At 47.4% G+C, this 17,068-nt stretch overlaps 1 protein-coding gene across 2 annotated transcripts in view; it reads right to left on the bottom strand.

Annotated features, from left to right (window-relative positions):
- DSCAM (DS cell adhesion molecule) overlaps positions 1-17,068 on the bottom strand; it is a 745,695-nt gene that overhangs the window by 133,701 nt on the left and 594,926 nt on the right. For both annotated transcript variants that reach the window (XM_082722200.1, XM_082722199.1), the window contains exons 12-14: positions 4,176-4,372; positions 3,070-3,166; positions 2,302-2,430 (exon numbers count right to left, since the gene is read on the bottom strand). In XM_082722200.1, coding sequence (XP_082578326.1) covers positions 2,302-2,430; positions 3,070-3,166; positions 4,176-4,372 — 423 coding nt within the window. The remainder of the gene's footprint in view (positions 1-2,301; positions 2,431-3,069; positions 3,167-4,175; positions 4,373-17,068) is intronic.

Below are 17,068 nucleotides of genomic sequence, written 5' to 3'. Positions count from 1 at the left end.
CATGTGGGAAAAGACCCAGTGGGACCCGTATCTCCCAGCATATATGAGAATCAAGTCGGAATGAATCAGAGATCGAAATGCAGGGGCGAGAGCAAGAAGCCATACAAGCAGAAAGCACGGGGGAGTTGTCCAGAGCCCGGCCGTACAGAACAGCTTCTCTAACTTGGCTCAAATTCCAGATGCAACAAAAGAAAATGTTCATAAATTTGGGGGAAAACAACGACAATGACCCGTAATCACAGAAACAACCGTCTGACAGCCATGACGGCCCGGCCGGGAAAGAAAGTGGATGATGCTGTAGGCAGGCGCGACGGGAGGCCTGGCCTCAGGGCTGGGCCAGAGGTAACATGAGACGGGGGGTCCAGAGAGCAGGTGGGAGTAAGTGTAGGGGTCACGGGGTCCAGGGAAGGGGTGCTCTCGCCGGGGGGCAGCCTGTGGCCACTGAGGGACTCTTGTCCCAGGAAGAGACTGTGGTGTCCCATTCCACAGCAGGGAATGCTGAGAGCAGGGGGCGGTGAAGACACACTGCTGGGTGGAGACAGGCTTGTGGAGCCAAGGGATCATCACCAGCACCTGGAAACGGCCGATTTCCCTGAAGACAGGCAGGCACTGAACCGCTCCCCTGAGAGGCCCGAGCACGCTCGCCTAGAGCACAGAAACCAGCCGTCCTGTGGTGATGCTCAGCCAGAGAGACTTTCAGGGGCTGTCCCGCCTGGGGACGCTGCAGACTGTCCCCACGATGTGTGTCTGCCTTTCCCTGGAGCCTCCTTGTTACCCTCTGTGTCTGGGCCGTTCTCTGCTGGAAGGCGCTTGCCTCACCTAAGAAGGGTTTCCTTGACTTCAAGATGAGTGTCTCGGAACTTGGCTCCGAGACAATTCCTTGGCTCTTTCCTGGCTGCTGTGTCTACAACAAAGGCAGGTGTCTTCTCTTCCCTGTGGCCCCCAGGGGACCCCCTGTGTCCTAGCTCCTGAAAGAGCCCCATTTGGGCCAGTGCTGTCTTCCGCTAGCTCACCGTCGCCGCATCCCCCGCCCCCAGCCCAGGCCGGCTCTCCCGTTCCCCGGTGATAGTGTCACCGGCAGCCCCTTGGCTCCTCGCTGGAGCTCCCGCAGGCCTGGTGGCTGCATGCTACTGGGGCCCTGCCGTCACTCGGGGCCAGTTAAGTCGCGCTTCTGGGCGTTCCCGACGCAGCTGCGTACGTACTGCAAGACTCAAGGGCTGTTTCTAAAACCACCGTTCTGGGTGGGAAGCATGCTCACGTGTTGCTGCTGGGACTCCCCCTCGGCCGCCCCCTCCAGCCCCCGCCAGGCCCTTGCTCTGCCCCTTACATGCGGGTCTGGAAACGTCCCTCGCTCAGGGCCTGCCTCCAGCTGCCAAGCCTCGTTGGCACTACGGCCTCAGCCCAAATATCCTGAGTCGGTCAGCACTGTGCAACCCGGTGCAACCTGGTCACGAACGGAACGGAGCCCAGAAAGTGAAAAGTAAGGCTACGTGGGGGTTTGTGAGGATTTTGTTAACCCTACACACGCTAGTGCTGCTCTGACGCCTCCTCTCTTTTCTAAGCCTCAAAGTCCCAAGAGGAGGCCACAGTGGTGACTTTCTACCCTCGGCGTGAGTGGCTTGAGTTCCACGGGACGCAGGTGCCGTCACTGTAACCGGGTAAGCAGACACACCTGCTGTGGTCTATTCTATTCACGGCCCTTCTGGCCCCAGGGAAACTGATGAGGCTCTGAGCAGGAGCAGGTGCCCCTGGCCCATCCCTGAGGCCCGTCCAGAACCTCCCTGCGGGTCCATGCGGGTCTCCACACGGAGCAGCTCTCCTGTCTCTGCACAGACCTGGGTTATGGACTCCGTGCCCGTCTCCACACAGAGCAGCTCTCCTGTCTCTCCGCACAGACCCCGTTTACTCTGAGCACAGCGGACCTCCGGGCTCTGGCCGGAAGATCCTGTCTAGAGCAGCCCCCGGCTGGGGAAATGGGCCATGAAGGGGGTGGGGACAGAAAACAGAACACACAAGCTTGCAGGTTGGTACCACTAAGGGTTCAGGTGACGGCGGGCGGGGAACGAGCCTGGGGTCCGGAGGGAAAGAAGGGAGGGCGGAGGTAGAGTCAGCCCCGCACACGGACCCCACCCGCCAAGGGACCTCGTGTGCTCGGGGCAAGGCAAGACAAACTGGTGAAAAGAGCGTCCTGTGGTTTTCTCGAGTCGGGGCTTAGTCTTACAGGTAATCAGGAATAACCGAGGAAAACAATGAAAGGGTTTTTCAAAGTGGAAATGAAGCTGGAGGAAATAAAGGACTTACCTGATTTATTCTTGCATTCAATGTCATAGCCCGTAATGGGGCTGTTGCCGTCAAACCCCATGGTCCACCTGAGGGTGATCGTGCGCGCCTTCACGTCTTTGATCTCAATTTCGGGAGGGTCTGGGGGCTCTGTGCAATCGACAGGAAAACCGGGCTTAGTTCAAACACGGCTCAGACAGAGACGTGGGTGGAAATGCTGAGGACCACTCAGAAGAGCTTCGTCAGCCTCTGATGGTGGCTGACACACATACTGGGAGCATTTTTTTTCCCGAATTGCATTTCCAGGAGGAGAAATTCCACTTTCCCAAACAGCCCGGTGTTTACTGCAGGGTTCTATGGCAGCCTTGGACGGCAGTGCTGGGCCCAAGTGGGGTGTGGATTAAATGTCACTCCTCTGGTTTAGAATCCAGAACTCAAAAAAAAAAATACTTTGGCTTTGAATGTGAAGGTTTCCTTCTCCTTTGGATCGCCTAGCACAAGCATTCCCACCACTTGGCTAAGCAGGTGCACTCCTGCATTCGTGCCTTCAATGGGACTGCAGGGTCACCTGGCCCAATTCCTTTCAGGACTCTGTTCCCTGTGTTTTGGGGGCTGCACCGTGACACAATCATACACACGGCCAAATACTGTTTTAACACCAACTTGGAACATATTCAAAACTTCCTGGGAATCAAGAGGTGTTACATAGCCACACACAGAGGTCTGAGCCTGGGCATACTCTTACTGTCCTAAAAGCGGTGTTTTCCCCCAATTAGGTCTCCTTCCTACCTTGTACTGTGAGCTGAATTATTCCACGGTCCTCCCCGTAAGAATTGATAGCATGACAGGAGAAGAATCCAGAATCTTCTCTAACAGTTGGCAAAATCTATGTGTAAAGCAGAAAGAAATCCATCTTATCCAGTAGCATGCAACCAGGACAACTAAAAGGGGTTTTGGCTGTAAAAAAATCTCTCCACCCCCACTCTTCCTACATCCCCAGCACGCGTGCACACACACACACACACACACACACACGCAACCCTGACAGCAAATGATCTTCTTGCAATTGTTATAGACAGATGACAGGTTCGACGTACATCATCGGTGCCAGTTGCCAGCTCATTAAACTGGACGTGTAATTTATGCCGGGGCCATGGTCAGGTGGACGTGTATTCCACAGACGCATTTATTTTTTCGTGCTGTGCCTTTAGTGCATCCAAAACAACGTTGCCCGAAGAAGCGGATCTGTAAATCCTGCGGTAGATGCCTGGTGCTGCAGGACCCTCGGTAGAGCTCTCTCTAGAAGGACCCCAGGACTGGAGCTGCCCCGAATCAGTGTCAGTGGTTCAAACACGGGGCATTCTTTTTCCCCGGGTAGCTACAGAGCCTCTTCTCCCCCAACTACAAACACCACTCAGTTAATTACTGACAGTACTAAAAAATATAAGGGGCTATCATACTTTTTGTAGCTTTTGTGATCCTCTATGAAGGAATGAAGTTTTTATATTGGATTTTTCCCAAAACAGCAAAACGTATTTCCTTATAAAGCCCATCTAACTTCTGTTTCTGCAGGACGTTAAAACGGGGCACAGGGTAGGCGGTCATTTCTCCAGGATGAACTGTCATTAAGAGACCCAATTCACCCCATTTTTTTATTCCAGTTGGGTTCCCTGGCATGTGTGTCATCATTCTATTCATAACACGTAAGGTCAAGCCCTAGTTTTGCAGGCGACTCAGTAATGTCGCTGTAAGGAAAGGGAGAGAAGTGGTGCGCTTCAGTAAGTCCTGAAAGACTACTTGCTGTCTTTCCCCCACGTGCCCCCGCTTAGATGGAAGGACAGGACTATCCCGCCGGTGAAGGTGGACTCTGATCTCTCGCGTTCACCGTGTTTTACCTGCAGAGTGGAGATCACCTCCTCGCCCACCTCCTTGGTGGACACGAGGTAACGGGCCATCTCGGGGTTAATGATCCGGTCCTCCTTCTCCCAGCGCACTATGATGGGCTTCTCGCCATGGGCTGCGCAGCTCATTTCTTTCTTCTGACCCTGAGTGGCCAGGGTTGTGTTTGGATAGGACGTTATCATCGCAGGAACTGAAAACCCAAGAGGGACACGACTTACTTGGCAAAGAGGCATTCCTGATTTCCCCACCGTAACACTCGGCGAAATCATGCTGAACAAGGGGTTTCTTTTAGAAATACAATGTATTCAAGAAACTGCGGAGCAAAAATCATGAACAGAAGAGAGTGGGAGGTGCCAGAAAAATGAGACCTGGGGAAATGAACCGTCAGCTCACTTATTTAGAAGCTGCTGCAGGATTTCACATGGGGGGGGGGCGTTTCCTCCCCAGCACACTCTGTGGTCTCAGAGCACAGCCCATGTCCTCTCGGACACAAAGGGAAATGATTTTACTTCTGAATACACTGGAGAGGGGCCTTCCATTAGAGGACAGTTTCTAACTACCATTTTCAACTCTGGAACTCTGAAATCTTATTAATCAACTTAGGTTGGAGGCCTGATCACTGCCGACCACTCCCTGAGGTGACTTCTAGCTAGCTCATCTCCCACAGTTGTTAGGAACTGTCATGGTCACCAGGAGACCTCAGACCCACCCCTGTCCCACCACATGACAGGGAATCTCATCCCCAGTTCACCAAGAATATAGAAAGCTTTATTTGTGAACTTCTCAGGTTCCCCACTCCCACCTCAAAATTAATCTTAAGACCTCCATTCTTGGCACCATGCTGGGTGACTTAAGACCCTATTCCCATTCTGCACACCAGCTAGAAATGCAGGGCAGCACAGAATGTGCATCGTTTTGAATGCATGCTGAGCTTATAAGAGAGCGAGAGAAATCCCAGGAGCTGGGGACAGAAGTGGATGTTGAAAGACCAGAAGTATTAGGATCCTGACTACCTGAGAGGCAGGGAGTTAAAAGTGGGCCCTTCAAACCAGGCTCCTCAAAGGGCTCTACCTTCAGAGCAAGTAACTGTAACAATGACAAGAGCCACACAGGCGAAGTGAGAAGGGAACTGCCTTGGCTCGTGTTACGAGTGAAGGAAACAAGTATCCCCTGAGAATCCATAGCTGGTCTGACTCTACGTGGGTTTGGAGTTGGAGTCATGCTGAGAGGCTGCGATGCTGGTGACCCTACTTTGGCCACAGGCCTGAAGATCCTAGCACAAGAAACACAAACACAGTCCAGAGGGAGGCTCCATCGCAGTTCCCCCAGGTAAGCCTCTGCCGAACTTGAGCTAAGAAACCAGAAGTATGAAACAGGCGAGACAATGACCCACCATCACTGAGAAGCAGCCCAAGCATGTCTGATGCTAGACTGATCAGACACAGTTACATACAGAATGTTTAAGAATTTAAACACAAACACACACACACACGAAGGAAGAAATACACTCTGAAAAAAGGACCAGGAGGCTTGAAAAACAACCAAATAAAGCTGTATTTTTACATGGTTTTGGCCTCATTTCTAAGATCATGGGGAGAAAGGCCCTTCTTCCTTTCTAAGGTCAAGCTCACATTGAGTACTTTGTTGGCCACCTCAGAAGCCCTCCACTGCTCCTTGGGCAGGTGACCAGAGAAGCACTGTGTCTTCTTTTCAGACTGGCAGTACTGAGTCCCGTCTTCCCCCACAGTGCACCGAGGTGGTTTGAGACGTACCACAACGTGGTGTAAAAAGTCTCCCAGTTCGGTAGCCTGGATGCCTACAGAAGAGCCCACCCCCAGTCAGCATGTGTGTGGCAGAGAGGCAGAGGCACGGAGTGAACAGCACTGCGAGTCCCTCGTTTTAGCCACAGCTGCGGAGAGATCCCTCCTCAGCACACGTGTGTGGGAGCCAGCCTGCCTCGTGAGCCCCGGCCTTCCGTCCTGATCACTCACTTCCTCCAGCCGGTTCCAGAGAAAATTGAATTTTCTCAACAGCTTTATTGAGGACTAATTTACCTACCATAGAAATCACCCGCTTTAAGTGTACAACTGAATGGGGTTTCTTTTTTTTATTATTCAAAAATATTTTTTTAAATTTCTTTTCAGTGTACCAGAATTCATTGTTTAGTCACCACACCCAGTGCTCCATGCAATCCGTGCCCTCCTTAATACCCACCACCAGGCTCACTCAAAACCTCCACCCTCTCTCCTTCAAAACCCTCAGATTGTTCCTCAGAGTCCACAGTCTCTCACGGTTTGTCTCCCCCTCCGATTTCCCCCAGCTCCCTTCTCCTCTCCATCTCCCCATGTCCTCCGTGTTATTCCTTGTGCTCCACAAGTAGGTGAAACCGTATGATACTTGACTCTTTCTGTGCTTGACTTATTTCACTCAGCATTATCTCCTCCAGTCCCACCCATGTCAATACAAAAGTTGGGTATTCGTCCTTTCTAACAGAGGAATAGTACTCCATAGTGTACATGGATTTCTTTCATTTCCTAGGACAGCTGTAACGGACCACCAGGAGCTGGGGGGGCTTTCAACAGCAGAAATCTGTTCTCTCACAGGTCTGGAGGCCAGGCCAAATCAAAGTGCTCACAGGGCTACACTCCCTCTCGAGTTCTAGGGAAGAGTCTTTCCTTGCCTCTTCTGGCTTTTGGAGGCCTCTGCTCCTTGGCTTGTGACCGTATCACCTCGTGTCTGCCCCCATTTTTCTTTTTTTTTTTAAAGATTTTATTTGTTTATTTGACAGACAGAGATTACAAGTAGACAGAGAGGCAGACAGATAGAGAGAGAGGGAAGCAGGCTCCCTGCTGAGCAGAGAGCCCGATGCGGGACTCGATCCCAGGACCCTGGGATCATGACCTGAGCCGAAGGCAGCGGCTTAACCCACTGAGCCACCCAGGCGCCCCTGCCCCCATTTTTCTGCCCCTATTTCCTATCATGCTCCCCCTTGAGGGTTTTGCTGTGTTTTCGTGTGCATTTCTTGAAAGGACACCAGTCACTAGATTTAGGACCCACCTTCAAACATTGTGATGTCATCTTAATTAATTAAGATATCTTCAAATAACTTATTTCTACATGAAGTCATATTCTGAGGTTCAGGTGAGTATGAATTTTGGAGGGCAACACAAGTATATTTACATTATCCAACACACACACACACACACACACACACACACACACAGTAACAGCTCAACACAAGTATATAGAGTTGTATAATTATCACCACAACAAGTTTTAGAACATTTCCATAACCTTGAAAGGACTTCGCACCCCCACCCACTTATAGTCCTTTCCTACCCCAGTCCTAGGCAATCGCCAACTGACATTCATCCTTCTAGATTGGTCTTTTCTGGACATTTCCTGTACACGGGACCCCACAGTAGGTATTCTTCCGTGTCTGACTTCATGGCTTTTTCTCACTGAGCATATTTTCCAGATTTATCCATTCTGTAGTGTGTACCAGTTCTTTGTTCCTTTTTTGAGCTGGGTAATACTGCATTGCATGGGATTTCCACATTCGGTTCGCTCATCCACCGTTGGTACACATTGGCATTGTTTCCACTTTGGGGATATTATGGACAATGCTGCTATCGACATTTGGGTGCGGTTTCTTGCAAGAACCTATGGTTTCACTTGTCCCAGGTAGGTCCCTAGGAGGAACTGCTGGGTCACATGGAAATTCTGTTTAACATTTTGAGAAACTGCCACCTGTCATTCCAAATGGCTGGCTTCACCATTTTCCCAATGTCTGTGTCAGAAGACAACACAGAAGAGGAAAGGGGGAGGCTGTTAGGATTCAGTTTATGATGCAGGGCAGGAATATTCCCCTTCAACCACATGCAGGGCAAAGCTGGGAGGTGAGCGCCAGCTTAATACTCACTGGCTGGAGAAACCCCAATGGCCAATACAGTGCTGCCCTGCAGAGGAGCTGAGGGTCGTGAGGAAGTTGTCAGCTGCCGGGAGAGGTCGACACATGCCACCTTAGAGAGTAAAGCAAATACAGAGGCTGAAGCTCCTCCTTCTCTGAGATCAGGCAGAAGGCAGAAGGCTTCCTGTGGCAGCCTGTGCAGCAGCATGAGAAAGGGGCTGCTGAGCTCTGAGTCTGGGACACCAGATGGGGACCTTTGTAACCTATTCCACTTCTCCATCCCACTGGGAGAAGGACCAATGCCCCCTTAGCTGGTCCCAATTCTCACAAGCTGAGGGGCCCTACCCAGAAAGGAGGCTGAATGGACACTCCACTGGGAGAGGCCAAAGGGAGACATGGCATCCTTCTCCAAGGATGTCCACTGTAGGAGAGGAGGCCATAGGGAGGCTCTGGGGGAACAGGGGGCAGAGAAGACCCCCCCCCATCAGATACTCTTGCTTGCCAATTTGCACCCTCCACCATCAAAGGGTTCTGAATATTACCGAAAACCTTTGAATAGCAGGCATGGAACTTAAACATCTGGTGTGTGGAAGGACCAAGAGGCAACTGAGCAGGAGCACTGAATATGTGTGCCCCAGGGGCAGTGGGAGCACATCTGCTTTCTTGCATGGAGCCTTATGTGTGATCCCGCCCTGTCTGGTACACTGTGATGCATGCTCATTATGGTGTCGGGGACTACTTCCCTGAACATAGTTATGGAGAGAGGCTGAACCAGCCTGTGTCTCCTTATCGCTTTCCCTTGAAACAGAAAGTGGGAATTGTCTTTAGAGTGTGGCATGATTTCAGCAAACCTCAACCATAGGAAACATGTATGGGAACTTCTCCAGGGGAAAAAATGAAGCAATCATAAATAGTGTCTGAGAACTCCTAAATAGCCCTAAGATAGTTACAAAATGCAAACATTCTAGCAGTGGGAGAAAACTCTAGATGCTCTAAGTCTTTTCTTGTTTATATGAAGGACAGAGGAGTATGGTTAAATGGTTTTCCTGCCTGAGCAACAGACTGTCCTCGTTGAGCCACTGAGAAGCTGAAGTGAGAGAAGATGGCGGAACAGCACACACCTCAAGACCATGGTGGCCACAGCCCCTTGGGGTTGGTAAGCACAGTGTGCCTTCCCCCCTCACCCTGTACTCAACATTCCCCACACCCGGAAGACTGTCATCATGGGTTTTCAAATGATGATCCTCAAACCACTGAAAAAAAATGTTAAATTGGTCTGGTGTGGTTTGTTTACTAAGAGACGGAACTATTTCTTTCTTTCTTTTTTTTTCATTCCTTAAAATTTCTTTCCAGAATTGCTAGTGAAAAACATCTTATGTGTCTAGGAGGGTAGGAGAAGTGTGTTGTGTGGACATTTTATTCACGCGAAGGTAAGGACCGACTCAAAATCTCTCCATAAACATCACTTGATATCATCCCTTGAAAATATACCAGAAGGAAGGTGGAAGTGCCACTTTCCCCCAAGAGATTTGGAGGAAGAATCAGGAGAAACTGTTGAATTCTGGTCATGCTAGCGGTGAGTGGACTCTTGGCACGTCCTCAATGGTGGAGGACTGGCTATTTAGGATGCATTCAGGTATGTTCAGTGTGTTAAGTCGGGGTCTTTCCTACTGGTGAAAAATTCTTTTCCACGGTAACAGTAAACTCCATATTTGTGTATAGTATAAAATTAGTTACAAATCTGAAATGCAGTGGAGTTTCTATTTTTAAAAAGTATGTTTTAAGGAGCTAAATTATTTGAGAATCTCCTAAGATGTTTTCTTCTTTTCCTACAATTACTTGATCTTCTAAAGATAGGAATTGGTTGCCTATTGTAAGATTCACTGGATAAAACTGAGGGCAAAATGTGTGGATGAAAATAGGAAAAAAAAAATTCAAGTATCCAAGATAGGGGCAATCTCTGTTATATTTAGCCCATAATTGTCAACTTATTGTTATAGAAGACCCTAGGAGCAAAATATTTATGCTTTCACTGGGATGTATGTCGATGTGTAGATTTATCTGAGTTTAAAGTGAGGAGTCACTCTCCTGCTTTGCCCCCACTGGGTCTGTGATGATGATCATGGACCTCACTCTAACCAACATTGAAAAATGGAGGTGTCTGGGGTGAGGGAGTAAGAGAAGGAGTACTGGGGGACATGTGTAATGCTGACTGCTGCCCCAGGCCCCCAGGGATTTGGGGTCCTGGATGGCCTTGCCTGGCAACTCGGGGAGATACTGGTGGATTTGTGTAGAATCGACTGCCAGGGACCTGTGGGACTTAGGAGTTAATGAGTCAGTGTATGCTCCACTTTTGTAGATGCTATGCATCAGGCTTGGTTTATTGTCTTGTGGATTGTTTGGATTTAAGAAAAAGATGGAGAAAAAGTTAATAACAAGACAAAGTGTCTGAAGCTATTGCATTTTATGTAGCTCCAAGTATTGAGACATGATTCTTCTAGTATGCAAGATTTAGCAAAGGAGTCTGGTTCATCTGATTCAGCAAACAATTCATTCACACCATTGATAAAGGAATGACATTGCCTAATTAGTCTTCCTGTTTCGCTTCCATCTTCCCTGTTACTCCAAACAAAAGCACTGAATGACCTTTGTGTTGGAACAACACTGGTTCAGAACAGCAGCCATATGGTGGTTCCAGACACGAGAATTCGTACAAAGGCAACTGAAGTATTTTATGAGAAGAAATTTGCTCTACAGAAATGACAGTGCTGAATATGATATATTTTATTATTATTTGTACATGTTTTTGGAGATCTGGTGGTTAAATGTTTCCTAGCATACTGTTGGATGTATGCAGAAAAATTTGCAAACCAGAAATATAGTAACAAGAACATCATTAAAAAACTGGGGCTCCAGCAGCCAAAATGGACCAGGTGGTTTTGGGGGGAAATGCCCCTCACTCGTGCTTCCATGTGGGAGGATCGTTGATAAAAACAACACTCCTGACCCTTCTCCTGAATGGAAAGGAAGTGACTAACCTAACTTGAGAGGTGGAGAGGAACAGCGAAGTGTGATCAGTCCCTTCCAGTTATCTGTTGGCAGAGGCCACATGGTCTGATCTACAAACTTCCTGTAATGAAAGAGGTGGTGTCCAAGCAAGATGTGTATATGTCTCCAGCTCTGGCGGAGACTGGGTAGCTAAATCTCCCAAATTCTGAGTGTAGCATCTGCAAACACACATTCTCCAGAAAGCCAAGATCAAACCATCCTACTCCTGTTCCTTTCTCTTGCTCAATTTGGGCTCAGGGGTATTATTATGAGGCCCAGTAGTATGGACTGTGGACTGTGCAGAAATTTCCAGTTGCCTCTAGAAGCCCATTTTCCCTCTTTCCCCAGCTTTTATCAAGGGACATTATAAGGAACATTATTAAAAATACACCTGAATAAGAATGTGTTTCCAAGTTTTTCCTACAGTTGGGTACTGCCACTTCAAGGCAATGATGCATCTAGGTCTCCTGGGAGACGAGCTTTGCTGGTTGGAATCCCTTTGGGCTTTCTCTGTTTCCTCCTGTTCCAGCCTGACATCAGGATCTAATACTTGGAGTGCCAGCTGTCATCTCGGACCATGAGATGATTCTGGAGATGGGAGCCTGGGTCCCTGATGACACCATGAAGCTATCATGTCCAAGCTAGCCTGCCTCACTCCAGGCTCATATACTTCTTTCATATGAGAAAGAAGTATAAACCATTATATTTATTAATTATTATTATTTTGGGTGTTTCCACAATAGGAGACGAAGAACTGTTTTTGAGCTGACCTTAATCCCAGGTCTTGGCTCTTTGGGGGGAATATGGCAGATGTTCCATTTTGAAAGCAAACAAACAACACAATTTCTATTGGATGGCTTTGCAGAGAAAGATGTACTGTACAGCACATATAGTTTCCAAACTAACCCCCAGTTTCAAAATCATTGTTATAGGTTGGGTAATCATCAGCCGGTACCACCTGGTGTTGCACAGGCTGAGTGTGACTCTCAGATGCACTCCTTGCACATTGTGTGGCCCCAGTCACTCATCTGCTCTGTGCCTCAGTTTTGTTCTTGACACAGGGAGAAGATTATTGTTGAGAGGATTAGCAAAGCCGGCCCGCAGCACAGAGTTGGTGCCATAAAAGCATAGACTGATGGCTTCTCCATGCCTCTGGTGGCAGGCACTTACTTCTTCATGCCCTGAAGGGGGAGAGGTCTTCAGATGAGAAATGGATGCAGACTTTCGTTTGGGGTCTGCGGTCTGCTCAGGATTTGGGGCACATCTCCTTCCTAAAGCTTCTTTCCAAAGACATTTTTGGCTCAGGCTCCAATCCAGTAACCAAGGTTTTTCTTCTCATAAGAACGAAGTGCTAAGTCACGATAATTAAAGATCCTGCAGCCACCAAATGTGACCTTGCAAAACTGAGAACAAATCTGTTGTGTATCCAAGAAGCATATACTTACTTTTCATTCTTCCTCTCGGAGCTGGGAAACATGAGTCAGAAACTGTGAAACTCACACAGGATTGAGTTTGAAACGTGACCCCCTGGTCTCTCCAGTCGGGGGCCTGATTCCTGTAGCTCCCTGAGCAGAGCACAGGATGCAGGAGCTCTGGTGGCCGAGCTGGGTTCTAGAAATCAGTCCATGCTAGTGCCTCACAGTGTCAGGGGCATGTAAGCCCTACAATGGGGAGTGTTTGCTGCCAGACAGGAGGAAGAAATTTGCAAAGTGGCAGAGAATGAAAACAGAGAGATTTCCCGTGAGGACACGGCAAGTCAAGGGTATTTTGTCATTTCTTCTTCTTCTTCTTCTTAGGAGAGTGAACCAATTCTGAAATAATGGGTTTCTGTCCTACCTTATGAGCTTCTATGCAGGGGAGGAAAGGCACTCTGAAGATTGCTGTTACCAGAAGGTAATTTCCTATTTCTTTAAAACAATCCACTGGAAGAATGTACTATTGCTCCCTAAGAAAAAATGCAGCATTGCTTTGAGGACCTGTTTTCTGTTCTTTCCTTGTCCTAATAAAGAAAAGCTTAATTGCACTCCATGTGGGAGCCATGCCTTGCCGAAATCATCACCCTCTGGCTTGTTCGTGGTTTGTCCATCTTACTCTGCAAAAGATGTTTCTTTTTCTACTCACATACCTCCTTTGGAAGAGTGTCCCACCAAAACAGGTATTTTGGGTCTTGTGAATAAACTCAGTATTTGGTTTGAAATGTTCTGACCAGCCCACATTCTCCAATCCCACCCAAGTATTTGTAGCCCTGTAAAGAAATGGGCAAAAAGACTTTTTAAAAATGGATCATTATCATGGCTCTTTGCAATGCTAATGTTTGAAGTATGACCTTTCCGCCTGTCATGGTCATGGTTGCTGAGAGATGACAACATGTCAGCAGAGCAGTGCTTTTTGCAAGGATTTCTGAAGCATAATAAATGGAGGGAGTAATTTAGCAGGGACTAGTACCAAGCAGAGGCAGTGGGGGCAAAGGAAATCTAGATCAAGAGAGCTCTTGTTCAGAGACTGTGTGCTCAGTGCTTCTGAAAAGTTACCCATTAAGCAAGGTGCCATTTGACACCATGATGCATTGGTTTATCAGTGTCCTTCATAAACCGTGGTATCACCTAACAACATCTCAATCTTCTGGAAGTTTGCATTCTTATGACACAAGGGAGTACCCTCTGACCTACTTTCTTGCAGCAGAAAGATGCAGTGGTGTAGTGGAGCCCCTTTCAGCAGCCAGGGAAAGTGGGACACCCTGTAGCTCAACTCACACTCGAGGGACGTGACCTACTTTACCTGAAATTGACAACAGTGGGAGGATTTACACCACCGACATTGGCAAACACTAGAAATCAGGGCTCTCTCCCCTGCCTCCACTGCCAACAGCTTTTGCTGTTTTACACTGACCAGAAGACCGCCTCGAGGAGTGAGTCACCATATTGATGCTTTTCAGGAGTGTTCCCACAATACAGGGACACTGAGGAGGTGGTGAGTTGACCTGAGAGCATTAGCTAATCTTATTCATAACAGTAAATCCTATGGATGTGAACTGCACATCACTCTGTTTGACAGGTGATTCAGCAAAGAGTTGATGCATATGTTGCTTTCTCAACTCAGGGATACAGGACGGTGGACATTTCTATTAATAAACTGCTGATATTCAAGATTAGTTGCAAGCATTACTCTCCTCTTTTAATGGCACAAAATGGATTCAAATACATTTTTATTTCTTTTTTCCCTCCTCGGCTCTGCTGAAACTAGCAGTGAAAAAGAAACAAAACAAAACACCAAGAAGCCTGGATAATCTCTAACTAGACAACCTGCCCATCATGATCATCTGGTTTGATTCCTTCCTTTTAGAGAAGAAAGAGAAAACAAGAATAGAGAAGTGGGTGTCAAAGGCTTGGAGAGGAGTCAACCAGGATCTGACTTAAAAGAGTCCTATTCTCTTGCGCCAGGGTGGCTCAGTGGGTTAAAGCCTCTGCCTTCGGCTCAGGTCATGATCTCAGGGTCCTGGGATCGAGTCCCACATCGGGCTCTCTGCTCAGCGGGGAGCCTGCTTCCTCCTCTCTCTCTGCCTGCCTCTCTGCCTACTTCTGATCTCTCTCTGTCAAATAAATAAATAAAAATCTTAAAAAAAAAAAAGAGTCCTATTCTCAGTATACTATCCTCAGTAGTGACCCCAGTAAAGAGTGGCCAACCTTCCTGGGTGCCTAGAACTCCCCATATTTGAGCAGGAAAGCCCTGCCTCACTCCTGATGGGGCAGTCCCTTGGTCCTTCACTTAGTCCAAACAGAGGTGGCAGAAGAGGGTGTGGTCCAAGATTGAGGCAACAAGGCTGGAAAACAGAGGCAGGGACAAAGGGTGGGAGAGCCACGGAGGCGGATATTCTCAGACGAGATGAAGACATATCTTAAGCCCGCTTCTTCAAGTACTTTCTTTTTTCTTTCTTTTTTTTTTGTTTTTTTTTGAGAGAGAGAGGAAGTGTGAATTTTGGGGGGTGGGGCAGAGAGAGAGAGGGAGAGAGAATCTTAAGCCGACTTGGTGCTGAGCACCGAGCCCAGTGCAGGGCTCAGTCTCACAACCCTGAGATCATAACCTGGGTCTAAATCAAGACTTTGATGCTTGGCTGAGCCACCCAGGCGCCCCTTTAAGTACTTTTTTTTTTTTTTTTTAAATCCCCCTCCAACATTTGACTGGAAAAATTTCAAGCATATGGAAAGTTGAACAGCCATATACCCACTGCCTGGATTCCACAATGAATATTTCATGCACAGATTTGAATCTAAATTTATTTCAGTGTTACCTCATCAGCAAATCAAAATTTACTGAATATAGAATTTTCATTATTTTATTTTAAAATAGACTGGGTGAAAACATGAATCAGTGAGCATCTCAAAGATCACCAAGACATTAAGGCACTAAGATGGAAGCCCCCTTCTTGAATTCTGCTGCTCGGGGCTGTAACCCATTGCATGTGCCTTACTCTGGACTCTGTAGATATGATGGGGTGTCTGGTGCTGCTCTCACAAATGTCATATCGGAGGGTAAAGTGTGAAGGGGATTAGGAACACAGAGCCTGGGCCCTAACCTCACACCATCCAAGACAGGGAGTGGGCAAGACCACCTTCCTGATTCCTAGGGGTGCTGAATGGGACGGGACACTCTGAACCTGGGCTGCATCTCAGAAGCTGTAGTCACCTGAGTAGTTAATAGACTATTGCCCAGGCCCTATGCCAGACCAACAGAGGCAGGGTCTCTGGGGGTGGGGCTCAGGAATGGCTCTCTTTGAAGCTTTCCAAGTGATCCTAATATACAGCCTGGGCCATAACAACTCTATGGGTTGATCTCTTGGGCCATTGATAGCTTGAATGCTCCTTCACTTTCTCTGTCCTTTTCCTTCCCACTTTATTGTCTTTCTCTTCTTCCTTCCTTAATTTTTCCCCTTCTTCTCTCTCTCTCTTTCTCTCACAATTCAGCAACAACAATAGGAATACCAGTAACAACAATAGCTAACTTACTTGAGTGCGGATTCTGTGTTGGAAACTTTCTCATATGCCCCACATATATTTTACCCATAAAACAACCTGAGGGATAGACGTTCTGCCCCTAGACCTACTGATAAATTCCACTTTAAATAAATTTTATGTTTTGCTACAAATATATGTGAGAGATGTAGAAATAATATTTTTAGCAGATTCATTGGATTTAAAATTTATATTAACATATGCCCATGCAGATGCTCTGAGACAACCAGGTACTAAATACTTATCTTGAATTGGGGAAAAATGAAAAAGAGAGTGTAAGTAAATGCCCTGATTCGTTTAATATCCGGCATCTTCTCCCCTTTTGCCTTATTTATAATCAAGGACCAGAGAACTAGAGGGTTTAAGACTGACTGCATTGGGACACATGCCCTTTATGCCATTTTCCTAATGGCAAACCCGTAATTCAAAGATCTATCTCATCTTGTAGGATTTTTTTTTTCTTAAAAAGCATCTTTCTTTAAATTTTTTTTTAAAATTTAAATTCAATTAACATACATGCATGCCAATGTTTATAGCAACAATGTCCACATCTTGTAAGATTTTTAAAACATCCATTTCACTGTAAAAGTACTGCATCAATGTTATCTTCTGACATGAACAGTTTTCCCTAACCTGTCCTCCCTGGAATTCTTCTTCTTCCTCATTTTTTAAGGGTTTTCATTTATTTTTGGGAGAGAGAAGAAGAGAGAGAGAGAGAGAGAGAGAGCAAGCACAAACAGTGGAAGGGCCAGAGGGAAAAGCAGACTCCCCATTGAGCAGGAAGCCGGATCTGGGGCTCCATCTCAGGACCCTGGAATTATGACCTGAGCTGAAGGCAGACACCTACCAGACTGAGCTGCCCCTCCCCTGGAATCCTTAATTCCATTTACCCATCCTAAAAGAAGATCAGGGAAGTGAA

This window comes from Mustela nivalis (genome assembly GCF_964662115.1).
Source record: "Mustela nivalis genome assembly, chromosome: 1".
NCBI lineage: Eukaryota > Metazoa > Chordata > Mammalia > Carnivora > Mustelidae > Mustela > Mustela nivalis.
The sequence above is the reverse complement of the archived record's forward strand: the minus strand, read 5'-3'. Positions and strand labels throughout refer to the sequence as shown.